Source organism: Triturus cristatus, chromosome 12 (assembly GCF_964204655.1).
Source record: "Triturus cristatus chromosome 12, aTriCri1.1, whole genome shotgun sequence".
In the NCBI taxonomy this organism is placed as follows: Eukaryota; Metazoa; Chordata; class Amphibia; order Caudata; family Salamandridae; genus Triturus; species Triturus cristatus.
In genome coordinates, this window is record NC_140595.1 from 74,644,639 (window position 1) to 74,672,125 (window position 27,487).

Here is a 27,487-nt window from a genome sequence, read left to right on the forward strand (position 1 = left end):
GTTGTGATGCAACCGAACACTGAAGCTCTTTTGGCGCTAATATGACGCTGTGTGATGATTGACTGCAGCAATAGCGCGGGTGAATCTTGTTTCTCTAGTGACATCTAGCGGCCGTACTAGAAATCACAGTCTATTTTCATCATTACTGAATTGATTATCCCGGGTTTGTGGAAGTCCCTTGTGGCGCTATTTTACCTTAATATTCCAAAACTATGAAGAAACCAGGGGCGTAAGTTTCAACAGGACAGCAGGTACAGTGGCACCGGGGCTGCTGGCCCACTGATCCCTTATTAAAGCTGTCTATTTAGCAAACCAGGGAATGGGACCCTTTTCCTTGTTTCATTAGACCCAATGGCACCTTGCGACACCGCTTTAGGTAAAAAGCAATCAGCAAGGGAGGCTCAACTTCGAGTGATGTGTATTTTGGTGTTTCAGGAAACAAAGGCACTTACAGCTCCCGCTGTGCCCTGTTCAAGGAAAAACCTGGGAGGGTAAAATAGCTTTACACAATATTCTGTTTCCAGCGCAAATTACAGCCAGTGAACGTGTGTCTATTTGCTACTGAGAAGTTCAAAGATTTTCCCATTAAAAGTATTAGACCTCTGCCCAATAAAATGTTACGTAAAAATGGAGTATTTGAATTTATTTATGTCTAGTTGTAGTAAGTGTATTAGCTATGATCAGGGGGTCAAAGTGCATTAAAAACAAGCATTGGGGAAAGAAAGACATTAAGTTTTGCCTATGCAAGAGCTACTGATTTTGTCAATGTGTTTTAGCCATGTTGTACACCACTGTGGCTGCTGACAGCATGGATATGTTAGTGGCGTAGAGGAGAGTGGCATGTCGTGTGGTAAAGTGTTGTGGAGGGGCATAGTGTCATGTATTGGAGTTGTATAAATTGGAGTTGTGTAGAGTGGCGCACAGTGGACTGGTGTAGAGTGCATGGGCGTAGAGTGTTGCAGAGTATAGTGGCGCACAGTGCTACAGCATAGAATTCATCTGCGTACAATGCGAAGTCATAGAATGAAGTGGCGTAGATTAGAGTGTTGCATAGTAGAGTGCAGCAGTACAGAGTAGAGTGGCGTAGAGTAGAACATAGCTGCAGTAGAGTGCAGTGGCATTGAGTGTAGTAGAGAGGAGTGCTGCAGAGTGCAGTGGCGTAAATTGGAGTGATGCAGAGTAGCGTGACAGAGAGCATTGACATAGAATGCAGTAGTGTAGAGTCGAGTGGCATAGAGTTCATTGGCCTAGAGTGCAGTGTTGCATAGTAGAGGGTCATAAACTGCAGTGGTGTAGACTGGCTTAGAGTGCAGTGGCATTGAGTAAATTAGAGTAGAGTGCAGTGGCGTAGAGTGCAGTGACGTAGAGTGATGAAGAGTGTAGTGGTGAGGCATAGAGTGGACTGGTGTAGAGTGCTATGGCGCAGAGTGTTGCAGAGTATAGTGACAGTGTAGTGGTGTAGAGTGCAGAGACATATAATTAAGGGACGTAAAATGCAGCATTATGGAATGTAGTGGCGTAGATTAGTGTGGTGCATAGTAGAATGGAGTGGTGCAAAGTGGAGTGGAGCAGAGTGGCAGAATGGCATGCAGGGGCGTAGAGTACAGTGGCATAGTGGAGTAGAGTGCAGTGGCAGAGTGGAGAGATGCAGAGTAGAGTGACAAAGTGCATTGACAGAGTGCAGTAGTGCAGAATAGAGTGGCATAGATTTCAGTGGCACAGAGTGGAGTGCAGTGGTGTATAGTGGTTTAGAGTACAGGCGTAGAGTGCAGTGGCATGTGGTAGAGTGTAGTGGCATAGAGTAGATTATTTCAGAGTGGGGTGGTGTAGGGCAGAGTGCAGTGGCATTGAGTGGAGTGGCATAGAGTACAGTGGTATAGAATTCAGTGGCGTACAATGCAGGGTCCGAGTGCAGTGGCATAGATTTGAGTCTTGCGTAGTAGTGGTGTGGAGTGGTACAGAGTAGAGCGTCAGAGCGTAGAGACGTGGAGTAGTGCAGAAGAGTGCAGCAGAGTGGAGTGATGAGGAGAGGTGTAGAGTTCAGTGGGTAGGCTGCAGTGTTGCAGAGTAAAGTACTGTAGAGTGTAGAGAGGAGTGGAGTGAATTGATAAAGAGTAGAGTGGTGTTGATGAGTGTCGTGCAGTGGCACTGAGAACAGTGGTGCAGAGTAGAGTGGGTGGCGTAGAGTGGACTGGAGTAGAGTGATTTGGCATAGAATATTGCAGAGTATAGTTACGTAGAGTACAGATGCAAAGAATTCAGTGGCATACAATGCAGCATCGTAGAATGCAGTGGCGTAGATTAGAGTGATGCATTGTAGAGTGCAGTGGTGCAGAGTACCATGTCAGAGTGTGGTGGCATAGAGTGGCAGAGAGTGCAGAGATGCATGGAGTGATGCAGGTTAGAGTGCATTGGCATAGAGTGCAGTAGTGCAGAGTAGAACGGCAGAGAGTGCAGTGTCGCAGTGTAGAGTGCATTGACAGAGTGCATTGGCATACACTGCAGTGGCGTAGAGTGTGGTGGTTTAGAGTAGAGTGTTGTGGAGTGGCATAGAGTGCAGTGACGCACAGTAGATTGTTTCAGAGCAGAGTGAAGAGGCGTGGAGTGGTGCAGGGTATAGGGCAGTGGCATTGAGTGTAATGGTGTAAAGTGGTGTTGAGTGCAGTGGTGCAGAGTAGATTAGAGTGGTGTACAGTGGATTGATTGGATTGACAGAGTGCAGTGGCGTAGAGTACAGCGTTGCAGAGTGGCCTAGACTGAAGCGGCCTAAACAGGAGTGGTGTAGACTGGAGTGGTGTACAGGGCAGTGGTATAGAGTGGCATATAGGGTACAGAATGGTGCAAAGTAGAGCGGAATAGAGTGAAGAGGCATAGAGTAGAGTCGTGCAGAGAAGAGCGGTGTAGAGTGCAGTGTCGCAGAGTACAGTGGTACGGAGTGGTGTGAAGTGGTGCAGAATAGAGTGCAGTGGCATGGATTTGTACAGAGTAGAGTATGCATGGTGTGGCTGCACACTGCCATTACATGCAACACATTTTCAACTGAAAAGGCCATTACATTTGCCCAGACAATACAGTTTTACTAATAAAACTATACAGCGCACAAACAATGTGTGGAAATGGCATCACCTAGTGTAATGATTTGTTTTGATCACATTCAAGTACTCGTTTCCAACAAATTTCAGAACTAGCAAAAAAAAAGTGCTTCATTTGTGCGTTCCTAATTCTGATATATTCAGAAATACTTTCAAAAGTTCATTTAAGTGTTGTTTTGTGCTAGAATAAAATACCTTTCCTACCCCCAGTATCCAACAAGATTGTAACATAAATCCTCCCACTTTGAAGTCAGACATTTTGAAACCTAGAATTGTTAATCTGATCACTGCAGATGTTGGTGTGTGTTACAATTGAGTCACATAATTAAATTCCGATTCGCATAGAGGGAAAATGACTTGTGTATTTATTGTGCACAGGGACCAAGGCATGACTAAGAGTGCAGTGGTGTAGAATAGAGTGAGTAGAGGGTGAATAAGTCCATATTTAAAACAATGCATTACACACTGTAGAAGATAGCCTGCTGCAAAATGCATGAATATGTTTAGCATGTAAATGCTTCCAAAATATATATACTTAAGTAGTAAGCAATCATTTTTTCATGTGTCATATGCTGATGAATCCATTGCACACATTTAGATTTCTTTCAGGAGAGAATGAAATGTAAATGATTGTTTGTCTCGCCGTAGGCTTCTCAGCAGAGGAGACCGCCCTGCCTTTTATTTCAGCCGAGGTGTCTCAACCTAAAGAATTAACTATTCCTGGACTGTTTTTTACCAAATAGGAGGGGAACTATTTTTGTGAAACAAAAAAAAAAGTTTGAGCCAGTTGTTCTCCAAAGATCATGCTCCCTTCGACCTCTAGTTATTACACAATAGCTTTTACAGGCTCTTCTGATGGAGACATTTTAATGCCACAGCCTAGGACGCTTCCATTTTGCACCAACGCTTGAAGCTCCTTAGTCAGTCCCATTATGTAAAGCACCATATAGCCAGGTCACTTTTCACAATCCCCAGTCTGTAGAGCCCAACATCCACGCTAGCTTCAATCCAACATTTAACGCAATGTATAGAAAAGCAGCCAGTATTCCAGAGTTTATAGCAGAATATCCAAGCCAGTCTCCACAATTCCTCACACACCATCTCTGGACCAGTATCTAGATTCCCCTGGTATTCTAAGCATCATTCCCAGACTAGCATCCACAAAATTAAAAGACATCATGTACTATCACAAGGCTGCTATCCATTACACCCTACTATGTGATTGTACATATGAACATGGCAACCCAAAGCCTGTCAGGTACCTGGGAATACAATTATATAGCAACAAATGGTCTCGCCCTACTGATTTCACTTTTTAAAAAAAGTCTATAATGCATCAATTAGTACAGCCATAAGGCAGAGACACATATATACACCCATACAAATCTTTAATTTTGTATTAAAGTTTTAGAAACTAAGAAATAATGTTACAAACAAGTAAAATCAATATTATATATTTTAAAACTATTTGAATAAGGTTATAAACAAGTGAAATCAAAGGGTGCATTAACAGTGCAGAGCTCAGTACAATGAACCAGTGTTTTACTAGCCTATAATTGAACACAACTAGGTCGGATGTATCTAAAGAATGAGCCAGGGATCTCTGAGTACATGCACCAGCTTTCTCACCGAGCTACTATCCGGTTCAAGGAAAAAGAGAATTTGGAGATGAAATGCCCTGAATGGGATATTGCCCACTTAGCTTGGGAATGTCAGAAGATGAAACAATATTGGGCCGGTGTATCGGAGTGAGAATGAACTTGGGTTTGGGAACTCCCCTAACTGCTCAGACTGAGCTATTGCATGATACATCTGTGATGGTTTTCCACAACGACAGCGGTAGAAGAAGAATAAATTGGATCCTATGACTTTTGCAAACACAAAGCGTACCAACACAATTCCAGGTTGAAAGAAATTTTCCACGTGGCATCACATGAGAAAGTGTGTGCATATATAGTATTAAAGCTTAGATGGGCAAGTTTGGTAAAATATTCAGTAGATTTCATATGACATGATCATATGCTTGGTGGATGTTCTGACCGCCAAAGGGATCATGATACTTGTGAGTTTGGGGAGGAGATGTGAAAGAGCATGTTGGCGTTAGGGGGATTCCAGTCGGTATTTTTGGTTGTAAATTGATTTTGAATGTATATTCAACGGCGATATAGATAATTGCTGTCTTTTTACATACATGTTTTCTGATATGTCCATAGACTCTGGAGTTACCGATATACCATGCTGCGAATTCATGGCGCTCGTGTGCTAAATTTGATCATTTTCTGTATCACATTAGAATATCCTTCAGTAAAGAAATAATGACCAACAAAATAGAAAGGTTTACACCATGCCAGAGTAAGTTGGGTTTCAGAATCAACTATTATGAACTTTGAGAAGAAGCTCTTCTCTGGATTATCTGAACCCGCCTCACATTTTGTGTTTAAGTACATAATACATCGCTCTCTGTATGCCAGGCGGTCACCTTGATTAATTGTCATAGTGTGTGCTCATTTCTTAATTATTTTAGGGAAGTGTTGTGTAGAACCAGATTAACCTCTTCGATGCCGATGACGGAACGGTTCCGTCATGCACGCCGGTTCGGCTGTGCTTATGACGGAACCGTTCCGTCATGGCCCCGCCCACGCTCAGATCTTTCAGCACTGCGCGGGAATCCGCGCAGCGCTGAAGAGGTTAATGGTCTTCTTGTAGTCTGAACAAATTTTATTACATCTTTTCCCGGATATATTTTTTCCATGAAACTCACAAGTGCTAATTTCTGCTTAAAAAAAAAAAGGTGCCATTTTCTCACTGGTAAACATTAGTTTAAATCAGGTTATTGAAAGTTAGGTTTCATCAACAGTCCTTAGAATCAATTACTACTACCAAGTTTCACATTGGCCTCACCTCACACACAATGTCCCTGCTCCCCTCTAACTTGCAGGCCTCAAGAACATTCCTCTAATGTTGGGGTCGTCAAGGAAATCATCTTCCCTTGCTGATCAGGTCAGAAGTTCAATTTAGTTTTTTGTTATATCTTGCAGCCCTATGGCTCTCGGGTTCAGACAAGTCACAGTGATGTAGGCCAGCTCCCAGAGATTTTGAAATTCCTCTTTTATTGCCAGTGCATATGCCCGCTTCTTACAGTTTTTCCTCATGAATTCGAAACTGGACGGTTGTTGGCAAAACAAAATATTTAAATATAAAAAAAAGAAAAAGTGCGCAAAAGTCTCAATTTTATCAGGAAACTATAGAGACAACTATGCGAACAGCAAGTGGTAGTGGTTGTGGGGGCAGGGGGGGGGGGGGTCATGTGAGAAACTCTTTCCCTATCCCTAATTATCATGCGATGACTCGGGTCTACACTTAAGGCTAGTGTGTGACAAAAGTGATGTGGTGTAGAAGGGAAGGCATCTAAATAAATCAGACAGGTTGATTAAATCAGTATTTAAGGGAAGGAGAGAGAGCCCCCCCCCCCCCCATTTTCTTAAAATTACTTAAGTGGACAATGATGTTTTACTAGTTCAATCAGATTCCCTGATACTGAAGTTATCATTCAAAACACCATTACCAGTGCTGGACCATTCTTTCCTTTTAAACATCCACTCCAAAATACTTTGGGGTATGTCTACAGACTGATTTTCATAACTTATTTTGTAGCTCTTAAATGTTTTATATTGGAGTGATTTTCCAACACCGGATGAATTTAATAGCTAAAAATAAGAACACTGTTCACACCATCAGTGCACACAATGTGATTTATCACAGAAATAAGATAACCTAATCCTACTCAAATCAAAAAGAGAAGCCCACCAACAACCCCAGATAGTCACAAGATAATCTATAGGTCATTTTTTTCATCTCCGTGGTCCTCCCATTCCTAAATATAAAATCTTTACTTTAAAACATGGTTTTTGAAGAGCATTGAAATACAGTTACATTCATCCCATGGCTCCTGGCATTTGTTAACTCATGCCCCAAGGTCAGCAGGATACTACGATCCTCAGTAGGTGTTGAGATCAACCAGGTTACAAAGCCTGGCACCCAGACGTCCACAGCGCAAGGGTACATTGATGGCCACTTGCATACCTTGGAAGGCATCAGGGCTGGGACCCCTCTGTAAGAGACCATCCCATCAAAAGTTTCCAGCCCCCAAGCTTCACAGCTCAGTGTTGCGGAGAATGCTAAACTTATAGAAACATCAGCGCGCGGGTGAAAATTCTACGAGGATCACACCAAACGTCAGTGGGGATTCTCATGGCTGATGTATTCAGGGGTTGGATGAGGTTCCCTTGGAGTCAACAATCTCTCCGCATAAAGGGACACGATTCCACACCATTAACGTGCACTCCACTGGCCCCATCCATGACAATACCAGTTGTTATGGCTTAAAATAACAATTTTAAAAGCTGCTTCTTTCGCATACAAGACAGGTACAGAAAGGGATGCATCCTTCCATATATGAGCAAATTAAAACTTCTTCCCCATGTGCTACCTCTGTTTTTGCATTGAGCAACTTTCAGAATACAGAAGCCAGAACAGCTGCCGTTCTCACCTTCTAGTGTACTTACCGCAGCTCTCGGCAGGTTTCTTTACCAGAGCTCTTCTTGAAGTGACCTCAGTCTATCTTATGTCTCTCTTCCAAGCTGTCCCTGTAGGTGTGTCTCCTTGTGAAGCCCAGCCAGTCTAAAGGGGTCCTTTTCTTGGCTGTCCTTTCTAGGTATGTTGCTCCAATTAAAATCCTTTTGTTCCCCTATGGATTGCCACTCTGAGAAGTCTAGGCGGTTCTGGTGGATATCGTATTCTTAGACACTGCTCCTCCGCTGCCAGATTTGGTTGTAGTTTGACTTATGGTCAAGATGAGATGTAGTGTTTGAAAAAGGTCACCAGATTGCTTTGAAAACCAAGGCAATTCTCAAAGCTAATAAAATGGGTACTGGGAAGTGTGGATCATATTCACAGTGCAGATTAGACATTTCACCTAAACTAACAAAACATTATTTTTAAAAGCGATCACGAACAACTGCACAAAATAAACAGAGAGCACACAGTTTTCTAGGAATCAAATGCCCGTTATTACATACAGGCCAGTTTAATTCCTGTAACCAATCACCTATCATTCCCTTTGATACTCATCATTCTTATTACACTTCTTTGATATTACTTGTATACATTTTGCAGAAGAAGTTTCATAGGCTGATTTGAAATTAGGTTAGTGAAAGATAAATCACACCTAAAACTTAAGAGAATGCAACTGAAGACAAAAGAAAAATGCATATAGTCGAATGAAAAAATATATCAATATAAAAAAAAAAAAAGTACATGGATTTAAAATACAACAGAAACTTAAGTGCATAATTTTGCTTAATGTTACTTCACTTATCAAGTCCTTTGACGAACAAAGAGATTAGGATTGTCCAAACAGCCTTGAAAATCTGAAGGAGAGGTAGAAATAAATCGGTCCTCTGCAACTCTGGTTTGAAGATCATGTGTAAATATTCGTCACAGACACTGGTGGACCGTTGCAATCTTTTCCGACTGGTGGATCCAAAGACATCTTCAATATAGTTTTTTTTCATATTTAAGCAAACGTTTCAGAGTCAAGAATCCTGTAGTCTTGAAGCGACTGCCTTCCCATCAGTACACAATCAATCAATGCTGCCAGAATCTAAAAAACAAAATAAAAATACTGCAAGTAAGAAACCTATACATACCTAAACCAATAAACACATCACTTTTATACATGTTTTCCAAACATGTATTTTTTTTTTTTATTGACCACAATGGCTTATTTAAAACATATCAAGGGTTACTGTGTTTTCACAGTATAACTTTCAGAAAAATTACTTTTGAACAGTTCGGTTTACATCTTAGAAAATAGAGGGCATTTTGTGTTCAGATTGAAATGGAAAGATGAAATCACTGCCCAGCTTTCTGTTCCATAAGGAGGGTTGTGTTATAGCTCCAATTATAATTTTATGAAAAAAGTGTTGATTGTTTTTAAAATAAACTAATGACAAACATTGGCATACAAATATTTCTAAAAGATCCCCTAGTGAAGAAGCCGGCAAACTAATGTCACATGGGTGCCTTTGATGCTTTCTGTATGTGGCAGTGCAACCCGCAGTGTTTTAGAAAACATTGTGTCCCTGTACCTACGTTTCTTACAAATCAATCACAGAGTGACAAGCGTTCAATGTAGAGCCGGTGCTATATAGCGGTGCCAATGCATGCCTGGTCCATTAATGCACCAGGCCAATGATTTACCTCGCACTCCGGCTCCTGTGCAGGAGCATGCAGTAAGGTATTCAATTATACAAATGTTATAAGGGAAATCAAATTATAACAAAAAAACTATTTACTGTTTTCTTGTTGTGTAAATAAATCTAATTATCCAAAAACACCTTCAGCGGTGGCAAATGGATGCATATTGCACACACTATTTCAAAAGCTTCATACTGTGGGCTAGGAGCATGTGTTCTAACCAACCATGAAGTGGAATGAAACGGAATGCACATTTTTACAGTTTGCAGCATTAGACAAACTTCAAGGCTTTTTAACAGGATGCCTGCAATTTGCACCGATCAAGGGGAATCAGTAGAATGTGTGCTGCTAGGAAAGAACCAAATAATGCCTGAAACTCTTGGCATGGCTCCCTGGGGGGGGGGGGGGGACCATTGCAGGCACACAGAGGGAACCAACTTCAATGGAATAAACATTATTGGGGTTTTAGCTTGAAATTGGGGTAATCAGTCACAGTATCAACCCATACAGAGACAAAATTGCTCACTGAAAGTTACTTAAATTTTTTTCACAGTGCAAGAGCTCAACACACGTCCAGGAATCTATGCTGATGCACAAAGCCATGTATAAATCCTGGTGCTAGCGGTTAAGTGGGAGAAAACAGCTTTTGTGTCAGTTTTAAAATTAGCTTTGAGTGGATCCAGCAATTGTTTGTACTAGTTGGAGGCAACACCACTCTAAGGGCACAACAGAAAAATGTCTAAATAACATGGAAAACGATTACAAAAATATTTGCATTTCACTATATTGTAAAAAAGGTGCAATAGCGTGGCTCAATTGGCAAATACACAGCAGGGTTTTGGCACCTGGGTCCAAGTGAGGCAATTATTGCTTAACGTTTATTTAAATGAACATTTGCAGGGGCCTAAGTCAGGACCAATCCCATCACAATTTTCTGGGACTGGTCCATTTCTAGCGTAAAAAAAAAAAAAAAAAAAAAAAAAAAAAAAAAGGGAAAAATTATTAAAGTACAGGTAGGGATGTACCAAAAATATGTGAAACCACGGAAATGGCTTCTTCAGCGTGCTGCTAGAACGCCATGATAATGCGTTTAAATAGTGGAATCGCTTGGCAATAGAAAAAGGACTAACCTAAGTGAAAATTAAAATGCAAATGTCGCCATCTTAGTAAGAGAAGTCAGAAACATCGGGATTGATTAAAAACCTTGTAAAGTTGGGTGCAGAGGTAGCAATCTGTACAGGAAAATTGTGTATCCAAAAAAGAACACAGTAAACGTATGTGATATACATATTACCTGTAGGTTTCACTCGCGTGACTGAAAAGTATGGGGGGGGGGGATTACCCTAAATAAACAATGATGTAAAACAAAAGAAAAATAACAAAAAGTGTATGCGCCTTTAAAATACACCACTGAAATTCGGAGCAACTGAACAAAACTTTAAGTGTGTTGCATGTTTGAAATACATACTGCAACGAAGCACAGCGACTAAAAGAAAAACGAGCCGAAACAAAAATACAAAAATATAGTGCGAAGGTAACAGAATAGATAGAAGGGAACGACTACATGTAAAAGGGCCAGTAGCCATGGGAGGGAACCAAACACCAAAAGGAAGGACAAATCAAGATAATAAAACACTGAAAACCATGCCTTTCCGAATGGCACACCAAAGAACAAATGAAAAATAATGGGCATGCTCGAAGCCCACAGAGGAGTTACAGCATGTCTCAAAGACAGTGTGTGCTGCCTAGGCTCGACCTAAAAAGCAAAGAGTGGGAACTACGGACTGATGTGTTGCCTCCCCCACTGCCCCATTCTGCCTAATATACAAAAGAAAAATAGACCAGATTAGGAAAATACCATTGAAAAACCAAGTTTATAGTAGGGCATTTTTTCCATTTTCTCCTTTACAGTATTATAAATGTTTTTACATTGAGTAATGTATATTAACAAATTAAACCGAACAAAATAATAAGAAAAACAAAAATATGTATCTTAGCAATCCAAATATAGGTTGCAATAATATAGTACTGATAAAATGAAGCCTACTTATTGTCTCGTATGTTGCTCATTGGCTAATATCTTGTGCGGGCGAGTATGCACACCTCCACTGGTCAGGACAACAGTGGACTGGCTAAGGTACATGAAGTGATATTTAGAAAATGGATTGCAGGTTTGCTAGTCTTGAGGAAAAGAAGAAAGCTGCGATATGGAGACAATGAAACCACAGGAGAATAAAAGATCTTAGTGTAGTTATTTTTTTAAGGCTTGCCCAGGGCCCTCCTTAGTCTACTCATCAGGGACATTTTCTCATCTCCACAGCCAGATACGTGGTGATGAATCATTTTGCCCTTGCAATACTTTCTATTAGGAACAAACTCAGCAATTGGTTAGAGGGTGGCAGGATCCATTTTGCTACCAGTATGCTAACGAGAATTGAAGAGATGTAGGATGGATGAATAACCGGTCACTGACAGCACCCAGTAATAAAGTGGTTAATCGGATGGATATTGACAGTATGGGACTAGCAATAGTTTACTCTGCACTTCAATGTATTGGATTTAGGCTAATCAGGCCAATACATTTTGAAAGTACCACCGGACAGGATAACTGCACTTAATGAGCATATCTTGAAAGGCAGGCAGCTTGGCTTCATGAGCTACAAGTACTTTGTCCTAGTCACTGTATTAGGCATTAACAGGTTCAGCACAACCCACAGAATTACTCTGCTAGTTTATGTAATGAATCGCGCTAACGTATTTGTGGGGTTAAAGTAGGTCCAATGTATGGTCAAATCCTAAAAGTTAATAGGTTTGATACATAAATGCATTTAAGTGTAACACAAACCCATAAGAAGGTTCAAAGCAAGCATTACCCAGAGACAAAAAGTCAGATAAATACAGAAAATTAACTATTACAGTGCAGACGACGACCTTAAATATTTTTGTCACACTAAACTGATAATAGGTTGTAATCTCCATTTAATTAAATTTGGAGAATAGAAGTTGAAATAGACAGAAAGGAATATTGGTAACTCCAATGATGACAATTGTTCATGTGGTTCTAGGACATGCACATGTTGGAAAAGGTCTGTTTCATGTTTTCCTTTTTATGCAAGGCAGAAGTAAACATCCCTGTTACGCTACACATTGCAAGCATTCTTAAGTACCTTGAATGACACATATGGTACCACAAAAGGAGCAATGGCACTACATTTGATCTTTCTTGGGTCAACTCTTCATCCCTTTTGTGTTCCTCCCATGATCTACCGAATATTGCTGTGTTGCATTTAGCAATTAAATAGTACTGCAAGTAATAGGTTTGTCCTTGAGAGGAGATGGCCAGCTTATCAAAAAGGTAATTAGGTTCTTGATGGCTTCAATTTTGGTCTGGCATAATAAGCAAAGACCCTTGGATTTTACTAAAATTATTTGTACAGTTACTTATAAGAATGTTTAGCCAGTGTTCCTCGTCTGCTATTGTCAGTCACGTTTTTCTTCCTCCCATTACAGCATACATCAAGGGGCAGTCGGTCAGCCCACTTCAGCCACTGGTTAACTTCTCTTTCAGTGACCACCACGCTCAATTTACAAGAAGTACAAAGTAGTTCCCTTCCGTACCAGGGACTGTTACGATAAAGGGTGCTTTCTGGGGCCAAAAATATTTTTGCTTTTAGCCGATTTGTTTGATTGACGAGGGCCTGCCATCTTTCCTCAATATTGTTGTCCAAAAACCTACCATTTTTTTAAAAATTTTTTATTGTGGACCGGGACAGACTGACCATGCTAGACCTACTGGATTTACAAATGCTTGTTTACAGTATTGTGTAGGAGACTAGTCTCTCTTGTAGTGTCAGTCTTGCTTTTATTTACCCTTACGATCAACAGCCAACTGAGCTGACCGGGCGTTCCTACCAAACACTGGTAAAGGTAGTTATCAGGAGAAGGAAGAGAGGGGAACTTAGGCATCTTCAATTGTTATATTAGTTGGAATCAGTTTAATTGTGTGCTTCAGTGTGGTAATAGGATTTTCTGCAGAATAGAGGTCTCCACCATTAACATAATCAGACACCTTACTCGCAAGGCCATAATAAGTTTTAGAACTGCTTCTCTTTCCATTTCATTTGTGTCCATATGCTATCGATGTCTTACGCCAACAGATCATTGCGAGATCTTTATTCCATACATAGTGTGGTAAAAACTTTGAATGTATATGGAATGGTTTCCAAAATCCAGGTGTTTGCTATGTTGACCAAAGTAGTCTTTCTAAGCAGAGGCATATCCGAATGCTTCAAGTGTTAGCAGCTGACTTAGTTATGTAAAAGATAGTTTCCAAAGAGAAGCCAATACCATTCACCAACTTCATTTTGTTTGTAGAACAGTTTGGGGAGTGACTGGATACATTCTGTGCTAAACATTAATTGGCAAAAATAAAAAAATTCAATATTTTGAGGTGTCAGAGCAACGCTTATTCTTCCAAATAAGCTAGATGTTATTGTAAGGGAGGATGTGGTTGTGAGTGGGAATAAATATGAAAGAAAATACTGAGGTTGGAATGGGGGGAACAACATACAAACATGTGCACAATAAACTGAAAATCTCCCAAGACCGATAACTTGCGGTTTAACATTTCATTGAAATATCTGCCAAGAGTCACATGCAACAGCCACAATTCCACCTTCTACTCCTACCTCCACCGCAATTGCCCCAATGGAGCCCCAGCAGATGTATTTCAGGAAGCGCTGCAGTTTTTGGTGAAGCGTTCCTTGACAACCCTGCAGAAAAAAAAAAAATCTAATTTTAAAAAATGGCTGTGCTTGCATGCATCGATGTGTAGAACATAAAAATGTAACAATATCATCTGAAGCTCATTAATAATTCCTGTGTCAAATGAATATTTTCAACATAAATGGAGTTACATATATATCAGAATTGACCAGGGCACTTTAAATTGGGACCCAATGCTTCTAGATCTTGTAGAACATTACAAGAATTCTAACACAACAAACGTTTCTGGCAGGATAATTGGTGCAGTTAAAACATTTGTGCAAAAATTAAAAAAAAAAAAAAAAAAAAACACCACACACTGATGTAGGATTTACAACTGGCATGGAAACCTCTTACCATGGTCTTGGATAATTATCCCACCGAAGACCAAGTCGCCCCAGTATACAAGTGACTGGAGAACTGTGAATGCACTGTAACGTATTCCATTTTATTGTGACCACGACAGCGGTTTTAACTGCTTGGCCTGTCTTTGTCTACATGGCACCAAAGGTACAGTAGACTGTAGTATCTAACAGCACTGTGTGTTTCCTATGGCTTATTGCCAAACTAGTCTGCACCAAATTAAGAACTGAAGAACCCGGGTAAGTATGGGCACAAGACCAGTGGTTCCATAGTAAATAAATTAAGGAACAAACCCAAAAAAATAAAAAATAAAATAAATAAACAAACCACACCAATGTCTACACAATTCATCTTACAAACATTGCAATGAGATACTCAAATCCATCATTTTTTAAATGTTAAACTGGTTATGGTGATGCAAGAATAACTGAATAAAAAAAATGCTTGTTAAACAAGTAAAACACCACAATGACAAAAAAAAAAAAAAAAAGTGTAAAATAGAAAACATGTAACCAAAAAAAACAAAAAAAAAAAACAGACTTGGTTGTACAACATTCAAGTAAAAAGTCTCAACTCAGACATGCCGTAAATAAAGCAAATACATATAGGTTGGGTTGGAGTCTCCGCCTATTAGGGTGATGAAGTCATCATCAGTTCTTTTACTTCAAACGGGCAGAGATAAAGGCCTGGGTCCAATTGCCAATTCAAAAGTAGAGGTCCCCACATCACAAATGAACAAGCTATAACGAAAGCAGTTATGCAAGTAAATCTGCAGTGTGCCCCTTCCCTTATACCTACCCTCTTCCTCTCCAGTGAGCCTTTCTTTGCTGCAAGGGAGATGACCTTTATACTATTACATCACCCACCAAGACTAAATCCCCATGCCACAGGTGATTGTGCGCCGCTGGTAAATTTTCTTTACTGGGGGTAAATAATTACAACTAGAGTACCCCCAAGCTACTCCATTATGTCACAGCTCATTTAACTTCCCACACGCTAGTTGTACATGTGTTGGGGGGGTGGGGGGGTGGAGGAAGGTTAAGGGTATTCGGTTATAGTTTAAAAGTTTGGGCATGTTCGGGCCTAGGGTCAACACCACTGCCCTTTTGCACCATTCCCACAATGCAAAGTGCATTGAGACCTCTGTGGTCTATTGATGTCATTTAGCAGCAAGATATGTTTAGTGGTGAGAATAATCAGAGAAGCTTCCGTTAAAGCTCCAACTTCCCCTGGGTGTGAATACTTGACAAATTCACAAAACGTAGTTTTCTTCAAAGTATGTCTGCAGTTGGTTAAAGATACAGTTGCAGAACAATTTTGGAAAAAATTCCATGATAATTTGAATTTGTTGTTGAACTCTAACCTTTGTATTTCATACCCATTTTTGTAACTTGACAGAGGGCTTACAAATAGGTGCACATTTTACTGTGGCTTGTACCACATGTAATAGTACAAGACGTTTTGTGGTTTCATGCCCATCATGTTTCCCAGGTGCAGAAATGGATAGCCTATCCAGTCCTGATTTTTAGGTCTTGTCTACCTTTAGAAGTCTGGTTTTGAATGGCCTCTTGTGGACTATCCCAAAAACTTACAGTAGGCTCGGAGTCCCCAGTTCCATTGGCTGGCCTGGTCACTCTGATTTCCTCGATTCTTCTATGATGCCTTTACTTCCCCTTCTTATTTTAGCTCTTCCCATTAAGCATAGTATCTTTACAAGGCTTTTGATTGGCTGACATACCGCTTCACTGCTCACTTTTAGGGAAATAGGTTTTAATTCCTAGCCAAGTACTCTGAGAGTTCATAAGGTTCCCAACTCTCATCCTCTTGTGTCATGCTCCCACCACCAAATTCCCGCCGTACTCTGCATCACTCCACTAATATGCTGCTTTCTACACCACTATTCTTTCTTCACCAACCCGGACGTACTTTTATTTAAGTACCAATAATTTGTTTTCTCCACATTTATTGGAAGACCCTGCTGGCAGGCTGATGTACTTGCTGAAATGGTTTTTGTTTTATTCACTACATCAAGTGGTGTCCACCATCTTGTATCAGTTTGCAAAAAGTAAGGAAAATGAATTCATTAGAGGCGTATGTAGCGACTGTGTGGTGATGCAAGAGCACAAGCATGCAACTCACATGAACGAGCCCCTGAATGACCGGTTACCAGTAGCATTATGATGCATATTGGCTATTCACGCATGTCAGGACGCATTTTTCTTTTCTGCGGATTCTACTTTTTACCAGTGTTGTACAGCATCAACAAAAAACTTTGGCAATGCCAATAGGTCCCAAAAGAAAGACCCATTTACTTTGCCAATGCTTGTGATCTATGAAATCTGGAATTTATAGACCAGGTTACCCTTTTATACAATGCGGGTTATAAGTTCCATAATGGAATGATCAACTTGGAACGGATGAGACACTCGCAAATGAACCTAGGAAACTTGAGCACGGTGCGGTCTGAATAATATTTAGATGAATAGCACCAAAAATACAAGGTAAACTCCTAAAATATTCTAGTCTACTATTTTGTGGTTCCCAAATGAGGATGATAAACTCAGAATCTGAAAAGATATGCCAGATATTTACATAAGCATTAGTCTTATTTATTCAGTATGATTGATAACCAGGCTTACAATGCAAGAGGAGAGACTTACCTCTCGATATAGGAACTCCGGATAGGATATATCACCTGTACAATTTGAATAAGATTTGATACAACAGCTTTCAGGAACACTTCCATTGATGGAATGGGGTTGCCAGGGCACATCAGTCCAATCCGTGTAGTTGCGTACCCCACAGCACTCAAGCTTCATGGAGAAGAGAAAACAAAAATAAAAGGCATTATAACACCAAAAGTTAAAAATCGAAACTGAAAAAGTGACATTTACTTTTTGCTTTGATGTTAGTCAAATCCTGCTGTAGCGTCAAATCCTGCTTTACAGGTCTGCTAGGCTTACGTAGATCACCTGGGGCACACTTGAAAGGTAGTGAACAGGATGCTTTGTGTATTAACTGTCATGCTTGAAACCCCTGCTTTTGTCCTTCCAGACTTCGGTCATTGGTGGTACAGTGGCTGCTTCAAACCGGATTTTAGTGTTCGATGTGAGAGGACACTTGGAATGCCATAGTACACTCCCCACATATCCCCAGCGATCAGATTTAGTGTGCTCGAAGACTTCCGCCATCTTGAAAATGCCCAGAGTAGGTAGGGTTGGCCCCAGAAACTTTTATCCTATTGGTTAGAGAATGGCCAGGAGTCATTCCCACCAGCTAGATCATGCTAGGTACAGACCTGGCACTTCCAGGCATCTACTTCAGTACACTCCTGAACCGGAGGAAGATTAGAAGAGGATTAACTGCGACCTGAACAGAACCCTCGAAGGATTGGACCGGCCTCACAACAAAGAAGTGGACTCCAAGGGGCATAAGGCTGACATCCTGATAAAGCTAAATAGACACGCTACAAGAGCCCTAGGTCTGCCACTCCAGTTGCCTAGTTTCAATTGGACCTGAATTCAACCCTCTTGTTTGGCCTGTGACTGATACTCAGATCCCAAGTGCCAGTCTTGAAGGGCTTCAGAAGTGCACTGCGTGGTGCATTTGAACTTAAATGATTGAAGTCAGAAAGTAAACTCTTTGTCCAGGAAGCACCTGGTTAGTTTATAACAGCACTCCTACAACGGTTCTACCGAAACCAGACTATCATGGCCATTTTTGTGTTACTATTCCCATTTAAACCTTCAAAAACTCATATCTCTGGGTTCAGCCGGTTGCATTTTTTTCATAAATGTTACTTTTTATTCTAATTTGATTTAGGATTTTTTATGTTTTGCATTTTGACTGAGTTTTGGTACTGCATAAATATGCGACACGTTGCCCTAAGTTGCCTTTCGGCTCTGTGTCATAGCTACCAGAGGGTTGAGCTCAGGTTAAATTAATTGAAGGATTTTCAGGGTTACGATTTTGAGGGGTGGGTAGTTACCCACCACAAATAAGAATTTAATCTCCTACAAATACAGTCATGAGACCATTAGTATCGAACTGAACAGAAAGGCAATCTCATGAGCTCAGCATCCACTTCCCATCTGAAACCCAGAAGGACCTACTGTATCCTCTAGTATCAAGGAATAGGTCCACATTTAAGGACCAATGATGAGTAGATAATGTCTTACCACCTCTCGTGTGCCTGGAGGACATCCCCAGAGAGATGCTCATCGTTTTGTTGATCAAGTTACTCTAGAACGCTTCATCCATGAACCCGGGGAGTACATTACAGAATTCAATTTCAAGGGGATGGGTTCTATATGCATTCATCTTGCTGCTGATACCAGGCAGAGGCAAATTCAGTCTTAGTTTTATTGGACCAATTGGCGCCAATTAAAAGAATTGAGCAGAAGACGTTTTATCCTCTTGTAGACTGAGCCGGGTCTGGTGGGTCAGTGGACTAAAGCAGCCACTGCAGGGGCCTGTGTTCGGCCTCATGGTCACAGGTTCAAATCCCGGCGGGTCCACTCAGCCTTTCATCCATCGGAGGTCGATAAAATGAGTACCATTGAGTTGGGTAACAAACATCTGTTAGTCAGCGCCAGGACACCTATGGGTAATCGTGCGCTTTACAAATACACCCGTTATGTTATGTTAGACCAGCATCAAGTATGCTTTCAATCTGATTCACATCTTTCATGAAAAAAAAAGGTTCTATTATTTGTCACTCCCTTTCTTTCTTTCTCAAACCCTCCAGGTTTCATCACACCACTCCTCGGTTTTAATGTATAAATGTACCAGCCAAAGGTGTTCATTAGCACCATAGACTTAACCTAACTGGAGTGAGTTTGAGGATTATTATATGTGGAATGCAAATCAGGAAAAAAACAAGTACAAGATTATAAATCTATATTTGACAAAGCACATTAATGGTTGCAATTAATGCTCATTAATAGAACATTATTGTACATTTGTAAGAAATGAAAGTTGTTATAAACGTGTTGCTGCCGTTTAAAATTAAATGTATACCTATTTCAAGTATTAGAAGGCTGGTACTCGAAAAAAGCTCTGCAAAACTTCCATAACTTTTTTTTATTATATGGTTAACACCGGTGTTAGCAATTGCAGAAACCAGCCTAACGGGATAAAAGGTTAGTCAGTTAGTCACACAGCTTTATTCAATCTGTTTAAAATGGATCATAAAAGCACAAGTTACCTAAAAAAAAATCCAACACAATATATACACATTTAAAATAAGAATTAAACAGGACAAAAGGTTATTTTGCCAAAGGACATAAAAATAGATGTTTGCACACAGCACAAGAGGATACACTTTGGTTTGCTGTATGGTTACAGTCAACTGTACATATCGTATTACATGAACCGGAGGGGGGGGGGGGGGGGATTATTTTATCTGACCATGTACACTACTTTGTTCTTGCACCTGCGGCAATTGCAGAAATCAAATAATGGGATCAACGGGAATTTTTCCAAAGGACAAAAAAATATATATATGTGTCACACAGCACTTGGATACAAACTGGGTTGCTGTATGGTTACAGACAACTGTACATATCATGTTACATGTCCCAGGGAGGGAATAATTTTATCTGAGCACGTACACTACTTTGTTCTTGCACCTGTGGCCACATATGTAGAGTAGGAGGGCTTTACAAAGAGTAAGTTATGGCATGGTTCGAAGAGATCATTGCAGACAGGGAGATAGTTGCCAAGAAGCAGGAAATGAAAGAGGGAAGCGGCACAGACAAACATGGAACGATGGAGACCATGAAGTAGGCATGTGCATGGAGTCTGGATTTCAGGTTCATGTGCATGTCTGAGTAATCTGCAAGTGCAACAATTCTACCGTTTATCCCCTTCCGTATCTGCAAGCGCCTTCTCACAGATCTACATTGTTATGAGCCGATTTCATTTCCAAGCCAGCCAGTGCCAGAGATACCTAAAGGCATTAATTGACTTTCCCCAAGTGTCAATCCAACATAGGCTGTGTTTACAGAATGTGCACAATGATGCCTCAATCCACAACACCTCCCTATGGCCTCCAACTCCAAATAGCTAGTCTCTTAGAACACATGCCCATCACTATTATTGGCCTAACTGAAGCAGACGCATATCTGGTCTTTGCATGACTTGTTTTATTAATACTTCAAGGGGGCGGTTATCACATATGCTCCCGCTCACTTGAGAAGCACAGCTAGGATGAGCTAGGAACGATTTATGGTTGGTTGTGATGCCTTATGCTGGGTACCCAGAGGATCACTGACTTATAAATACAGAGTACTTGCGACTGGATGAATAAGTATTAACTTCTTGGTAGGTGGATGGGTCACATACCTTCTCTAATCACTTCTGCTTTCATTTGTTGACAGACATGGATCCATCTCCATTGGTACTCTCCAGGTGTTTGCATCTGATCTGTATAGCCACTCTGCCATTATGCAGAAAAATGCCCCCTGCCTTTTAGGGGTAAAAACGTATTTCCACTACGGGGGGGGGGGGGGGGGGGTGGAAGAGCTCCGATGGGCTGACCACGTGGAATTCTCAAATGAGTTGAGGAAGTATGTGGGACTGACCTAATCGCCTGGAAAACAATGTTAAATAGGACAAGATCTCCAAAAATTGAAAGGTCAAAACCACGGATTGTGCATCTATGGAGTATACAAAGGAAGATGTCCTTTGATCTCCACTTAGGGCTCGTTGGTAGGAGCAGCGCAAAAAAAAAGATAAGTCCCATTTTGACCCAGTTAGCACTGGAGTTCTATAATTCAGATGGTTTAAGATGGGTTTCCATTTGTATCCCCCTAGAGACATTTTGTTTTATTGAAATTTTGGCAGCTTTATCCTGAATGCATGGTGGTGGCAGCAAAGTGGGGATGACAGTAGCGCAGACAGGTGTCGCATCTTGCTAGGGACCCAGGAATGAGACTCTGATGATGTACACAGTACAGGCGGCTCTGTATTACGATCCTCTGCTCACAGCTTCTTCCCCAAGTGCCTCCTTAAGATCAATTCCTGTCCTATTTCATATCCTGCCATGAGGTCACTTCCTGTCTGTTAACGTCTTCTGCTCTGTCCTCGGGTCCTGGTTCCTCCGACTCCACACCAGGGAGGGGGGAGTGTTGGAGCCTGTTCCATGTACCTGGCATCTGCCACACTGTGACCCAACTGACCAGGTCCTCCGGGTCATTTGGTTGCTAAATTCTTCCCACCCTACCCCCAGATTAGTTATAGTTTAATCCATTTTTAGGTTTCTCGGTTACGAACCAACTTTCTTCTCAAATTTTCAATACAGCTTCCATTTAGGCTTAATTTTGACCTTAAATAAAAACTGTCACAGTGGATGGCTATTTAGATGCAGAGTACAAAATAATTCAGCATCAGCTGGCTGGCTGTTTTAACTTGGGTTTCTATGCGGTTTAAGAAAGGGAGTCATTGGGGGAAAGTCAAAGATCTGTTTAGCAGTGATCACAATACTGCTAAGGCATACAAGGTAATATGGTGGGGTCACGCTCAACTATAATAAGCCATTTAACAAGGTAGGACTATCGCTGGTACTGCTCCTCAACAACCTTTGGGTGCCGATTACGATCCTGTAAAAACCGGGTACGAACCGTCGGACGGAGCATATTCTCCGTCAGACGCGTACCCAGTCGTAACAATATACAAACATGGAAGTACGATTCGCACAAAACCCCGACCGACGAAAATAAACATACAAATGTGATCCGGGAAAGCGCCGACGTGACGTCGGGACGCACGCAGCCTGCCATTCACGAACCAGGAAGTACGATTCGCACCGACGTCATCCCGCACGGAGAATATTTTCCGGCAGCCAAAAACTGCCGGGAAATCAGGACGACGCGAACAAGGAGTACCTGCACGCGACGGACAGACATGGACCCGAACCTACGTGTCATCCCGGCCCTCATAGCAGTCGACCTCCTCTACAGGTTACGACGCAGACGCCGCAGAAGGTTAGAACAACAAAGGGAGGGGGGGGGGGGGGGGGGGGGAAGGGGGGGGGGGGCAAGGGGCAGGGGCAGGCCACAAAACCCCCACCAAAGTCACACAGCACACATGCCCTGGACATACCTGACCCCCAGGCCCTGCGGACTACGAGGGGGTGGGGGCTTGTCCAGCGAAGCCAGCGTCCGCCACAACGGAAGTGGTTGACGACGCGAACCGGCAACACAACAATACAGGTACGTCCCGTACCCACGCCTTAAGAGCGTGGGTACGAGTCGTACCACGCCCACACCTACGTCACCCCAACAATGGCGGGACGGCTGTACCCATGTGGCAAAGGCCTGGGTACGGCCCGCACAAGCATTCCACAGCGTGGGTACGGATATGTACGGACCATACCCCCACCCCCATATGCATGGAGCGTACCCCCCACCCCAACAGTGTATGTACGACCCGTACCCTCACCCGCGTATGTATGGAGTGTACCACCCATGCCAACAGTGTACGTATGGACCGTACCCCCACCCCGTATGCATAGAGCGTACCCCCACCCCAACAGTGTATGTACGACCCGTACCCCCACCCCAACCGTGTATGTACGACCCGTACCCTCACCCGCGTATGTATGGAGCGTACCCCCACCCCAACCGTGTATGTACGACCCGTACCCTCACCCGCGTATGTATGGAGCGTACCCCCACCCCAACCGTGTATGTACGACCCGTACCCTCACCCGCGTATGTATGGAGCGTACCCCCACCCCAACAGTGTATGTACGACCCGTACCCCCACCCCGTATGCATGGAGCGTACCCCAACCCCAACAGTATGTACGACCCGTACCCCCACCCCGTATGCATGGAGCGTACCCCCACCCCAACCGTGTATGGACGACCCGTACCCTCACCCGCATATGTATGGAGCATACCCCCACCCCAACAGTGTATGTAAGACCCGTACCCCTACCCCGTATGCATGGAGCGTACCCCCACCCCAACAGTGTACGTACGAACCGTACCCCCACCCCCGTATGCATGGAGCGTACCCCCCACCGCAACCGTGTATGTACGACCCGTACCCTCACCCGCGTATGCATGGAGCGTACCCCCACCCCAACAGTGTACGTACGGACCGTACCCCCACCCCGTATGCATAGAGCGTACCCCCACCCCAACAGTGTATGTACGACCCGTACCCCCACCCCGCATGCATAGAGCGTACCCCCAATCGTGTATGTACGACCCGTACCCTCACTCCGTATGCATAGAGCATACCCCCAATCGTGTATGTACGACCCGTACCCTCACCCGCGTATGCATGGAGCGTACCCCCACCCCAACCGTGTATGTACGACCCGTACCCCCACCCCGTATGCATAGAGCGTACCCCCACCTCAACCGTGTATGTACGACTCGTACCCTCTCCCGCGTATGCATGGAGCGTACCCCCACCCCAACCGTGTATGTACGACCCGTACCCTCACCCGCGTACGTATGGAGCGTACCCCCCCCATGCCAACAGTGTACGTACGGACCGTACCCCCACCCCGTATGCATGGAGCGTACCCCCACCCCAACCGTGTATGTACGACCCGTACCCCCACCCGCATATGCATGGAGCGAACCCACACCCGTGTATGTTCTAAGCGTACATATGCTGAAATAGGAGGGTTGGGTGCAGAGTCCTCCCAGCAGTGCCCAGTCATAAGAGGGGTGTGTGCAGAGTCCCCCCAGCAGTGCACAGACAGAGGAGGGGTGTGTGCAGAGTCCCCCCAGCAGTGCCCAGACACAGGAGGGGTGGGTGCCTAACACTCCCAGCAGTGCCCAGACACAGGAGGGGTGGGTGCCTAACACTCCCAGCAGTGCCCAGACACAGGAGGGGTGGGTGCAGAGGCCTCCCAGCAGTGCCCAGACACAGGAGGGGTGGGTGCAGAGGCCTCCCAGCAGTGCCCAGACACAGGAGGGGTGGGTGCAGAGGCCTCCCAGCAGTGCCCAGACACAGGAGGGGTGTGTGCAGAGTCCCCCCAGCAGTGCCCAGACACAGGAGGGGTGTGTGCAGAGTCCCCCCAGCAGTGCCCAGATACAGGAGGGGTGGGTGCAGAGTCCTCCCAGCAGTGCCCAGACACAGGAGGGGTGGGTGCAGAGTCCTCCCAGCAGTGCCCAGACACAGGAGGGGTGGGTGCAGAGTCCTCCCAGCAGTGCCCAGACACAGGAGGGGTGGGTGCAGAGTCCTCCCAGCAGTGCCCAGACACAGGAGGGGTGGGTGCCGAACACTCCCAGCAGTGCCCAGACACAGGAGGGGTGTGTGCAGAGGCCTCCCAGCAGTGCCCAGACACAGGAGGTGTGGGTGCCTAACACTCCCAGCAGTGCCCAGACACAGGAGGGGTGTGTGCAGAGTCCTCCCAGCAGTGCCCAGACACAGGAGGGGTGTGTGCAGAGTCCTCCCAGCAGTGCCCAGACACAGGAGGGGTGGGTGCCTAACACTCCCAGCAGTGCCCAGACACAGGAGGGGTGTGTGCAGAGTCCTCCCAGCAGAGCCCAGACACAGGAGGGGTGTGTGCAGAGTCCTCCCAGCAGTGCCCAGACACAGGAGGGGTGTGTGCAGAGTCCTCCCAGCAGTGCCCAGACACAGGAGGGGTGGGTGCCTAACACTCCCAGCAGTGCCCAGACACAGGAGGGGTGTGTGCAGAGTCCTCCCAGCAGTGCCCAGACACAGGAGGGGTGGGTGCCTAACACTCCCAGCAGTGCCCAGACACAGGAGGGGTGGGTGCCTAACACTCCCAGCAGTGCCCAGACACAGGAGGGGTGGGTGCCTAACACTCCCAGCAGTGCCCAGACACAGGAGGGGTGGGTGCCTAACACTCCCAGCAGTGCCCAGACACAGGAGGGGTGGGTGCCTAACACTCCCAGCAGTGCCCAGACACAGGAGGGGTGGGTGCAGAGGCCTCCCAGCAGTGCCCAGACACAGGAGGGGTGGGTGCAGAGGCCTCCCAGCAGTGCCCAGACACAGGAGGGGTGGGTGCAGAGGCCTCCCAGCAGTGCCCAGACACAGGAGGGGTGGGTGCAGAGGCCTCCCAGCAGTGCCCAGACACAGGAGGGGTGGGTGCAGAGGCCTCCCAGCAGTGCCCAGACACAGGAGGGGTGGGTGCAGAGGCCTCCCAGCAGTGCCCAGACACAGGAGGGGTGGGTGCAGAGGCCTCCCAGCAGTGCCCAGACACAGGAGGGGTGGGTGCAGAGGCCTCCCAGCAGTGCCCAGACACAGGAGGGGTGTGTGCAGAGTCCCCCCAGCAGTGCCCAGACACAGGAGGGGTGGGTGCAGAGTCCCCCCAGCAGTGCCCAGACACAGGAGGGGTGGGTGCAGAGTCCCCCCAGCAGTGCCCAGACACAGGAGGGGTGGGTGCAGAGTCCTCCCAGCAGTGCCCAGACACAGGAGGGGTGGGTGCAGAGGCCTCCCAGCAGTGCCCAGACACAGGAGGGGTGGGTGCAGAGTCCTCCCAGCAGTGCCCAGACACAGGAGGGGTGTGTGCAGAGTCCTCCCAGCAGTGCCCTGAGACAGGAGGGGTGTGTGCAGAGGCCTCCCAGCAGTGCCCAGACACAGGAGGTGTGGGTGCCTAACACTCCCAGCAGTGCCCAGACACAGGAGGGGTGTGTGCAGAGTCCTCCCAGCAGTGCCCAGACACAGGAGGGGTGTGTGCAGAGTCCTCCCAGCAGTGCCCAGACACAGGAGGGGTGGGTGCCTAACACTCCCAGCAGTGCCCAGACACAGGAGGGGTGTGTGCAGAGTCCTCCCAGCAGAGCCCAGACACAGGAGGGGTGTGTGCAGAGTCCTCCCAGCAGTGCCCAGACACAGGAGGGGTGTGTGCAGAGTCCTCCCAGCAGTGCCCAGACACAGGAGGGGTGTGTGCAGTCCTCCCAGCAGTGCCCAGACACAGGAGGGGTGTGTGCAGTCCTCCCAGCAGTGCCCAGACACAGGAGGGGTGGGTGCCTAACACTCCCAGCAGTGCCCAGACACAGGAGGGGTGTGTGCAGAGTTCTCCCAGCAGTGCCCAGACACAGGAGGGGTGGGTGCCTAACACTCCCAGCAGTGCCCAGACACAGGAGGGGTGGGTGCAGAGGCCTCCCAGCAGTGCCCAGACACAGGAGGGGTGGGTGCAGAGGCCTCCCAGCAGTGCCCAGACACAGGAGGGGTGGGTGCAGAGGCCTCCCAGCAGTGCCCAGACACAGGAGGGGTGGGTGCAGAGGCCTCCCAGCAGTGCCCAGACACAGGAGGGGTGGGTGCAGAGGCCTCCCAGCAGTGCCCAGACACAGGAGGGGTGGGTGCAGAGGCCTCCCAGCAGTGCCCAGACACAGGAGGGGTGGGTGCAGAGGCCTCCCAGCAGTGCCCAGACACAGGAGGGGTGGGTGCAGAGGCCTCCCAGCAGTGCCCAGACACAGGAGGGGTGGGTGCAGAGGCCTCCCAGCAGTGCCCAGACACAGGAGGGGTGGGTGCAGAGGCCTCCCAGCAGTGCCCAGACACAGGAGGGGTGTGTGCAGAGTCCCCCCAGCAGTGCCCAGACACAGGAGGGGTGTGTGCAGAGTCCCCCCAGCAGTGCCCAGACACAGGAGGGGTGGGTGCAGAGTCCCCCCAGCAGTGCCCAGACACAGGAGGGGTGGGTGCAGAGTCCTCCCAGCAGTGCCCAGACACAGGAGGGGTGGGTGCAGAGTCCTCCCAGCAGTGCCCAGACACAGGAGGGGTGGGTGCAGAGTCCTCCCAGCAGTGCCCAGACACAGGAGGGGTGGGTGCAGAGGCCTCCCAGCAGTGCCCAGACACAGGAGGGGTGGGTGCAGAGTCCTCCCAGCAGTGCCCAGACACAGGAGGGGTGGGTGCCGAACACTCCCAGCAGTGCCCAGACACAGGAGGGGTGTGTGCAGAGGCCTCCCAGCAGTGCCCAGACACAGGAGGTGTGGGTGCCTAACACTCCCAGCAGTGCCCAGACACAGGAGGGGTGTGTGCAGAGTCCTCCCAGCAGTGCCCAGACACAGGAGGGGTGTGTGC

General features: G+C 45.5%; 1 protein-coding gene across 3 annotated transcripts in view; it reads right to left on the minus strand.

Annotated features, from left to right (window-relative positions):
- Positions 1 to 8,137: 8,137 nt before the first annotated feature.
- Positions 8,138 to 27,487, minus strand: part of LOC146772577 (tetraspanin-3-like) — a 46,783-nt gene continuing 27,433 nt past the window's right edge. For all 3 annotated transcript variants that reach the window (XM_085636762.1, XM_085636761.1, XM_085636763.1), the window contains 3 exons: positions 17,138 to 17,290; positions 14,039 to 14,122; positions 8,138 to 8,754 (listed from right to left, as the gene is read on the minus strand). In XM_085636762.1, coding sequence (XP_085492888.1) covers positions 8,668 to 8,754; positions 14,039 to 14,122; positions 17,138 to 17,290 — 324 coding nt within the window. In that variant the 3' untranslated portion in view covers positions 8,138 to 8,667. The remainder of the gene's footprint in view (positions 8,755 to 14,038; positions 14,123 to 17,137; positions 17,291 to 27,487) is intronic.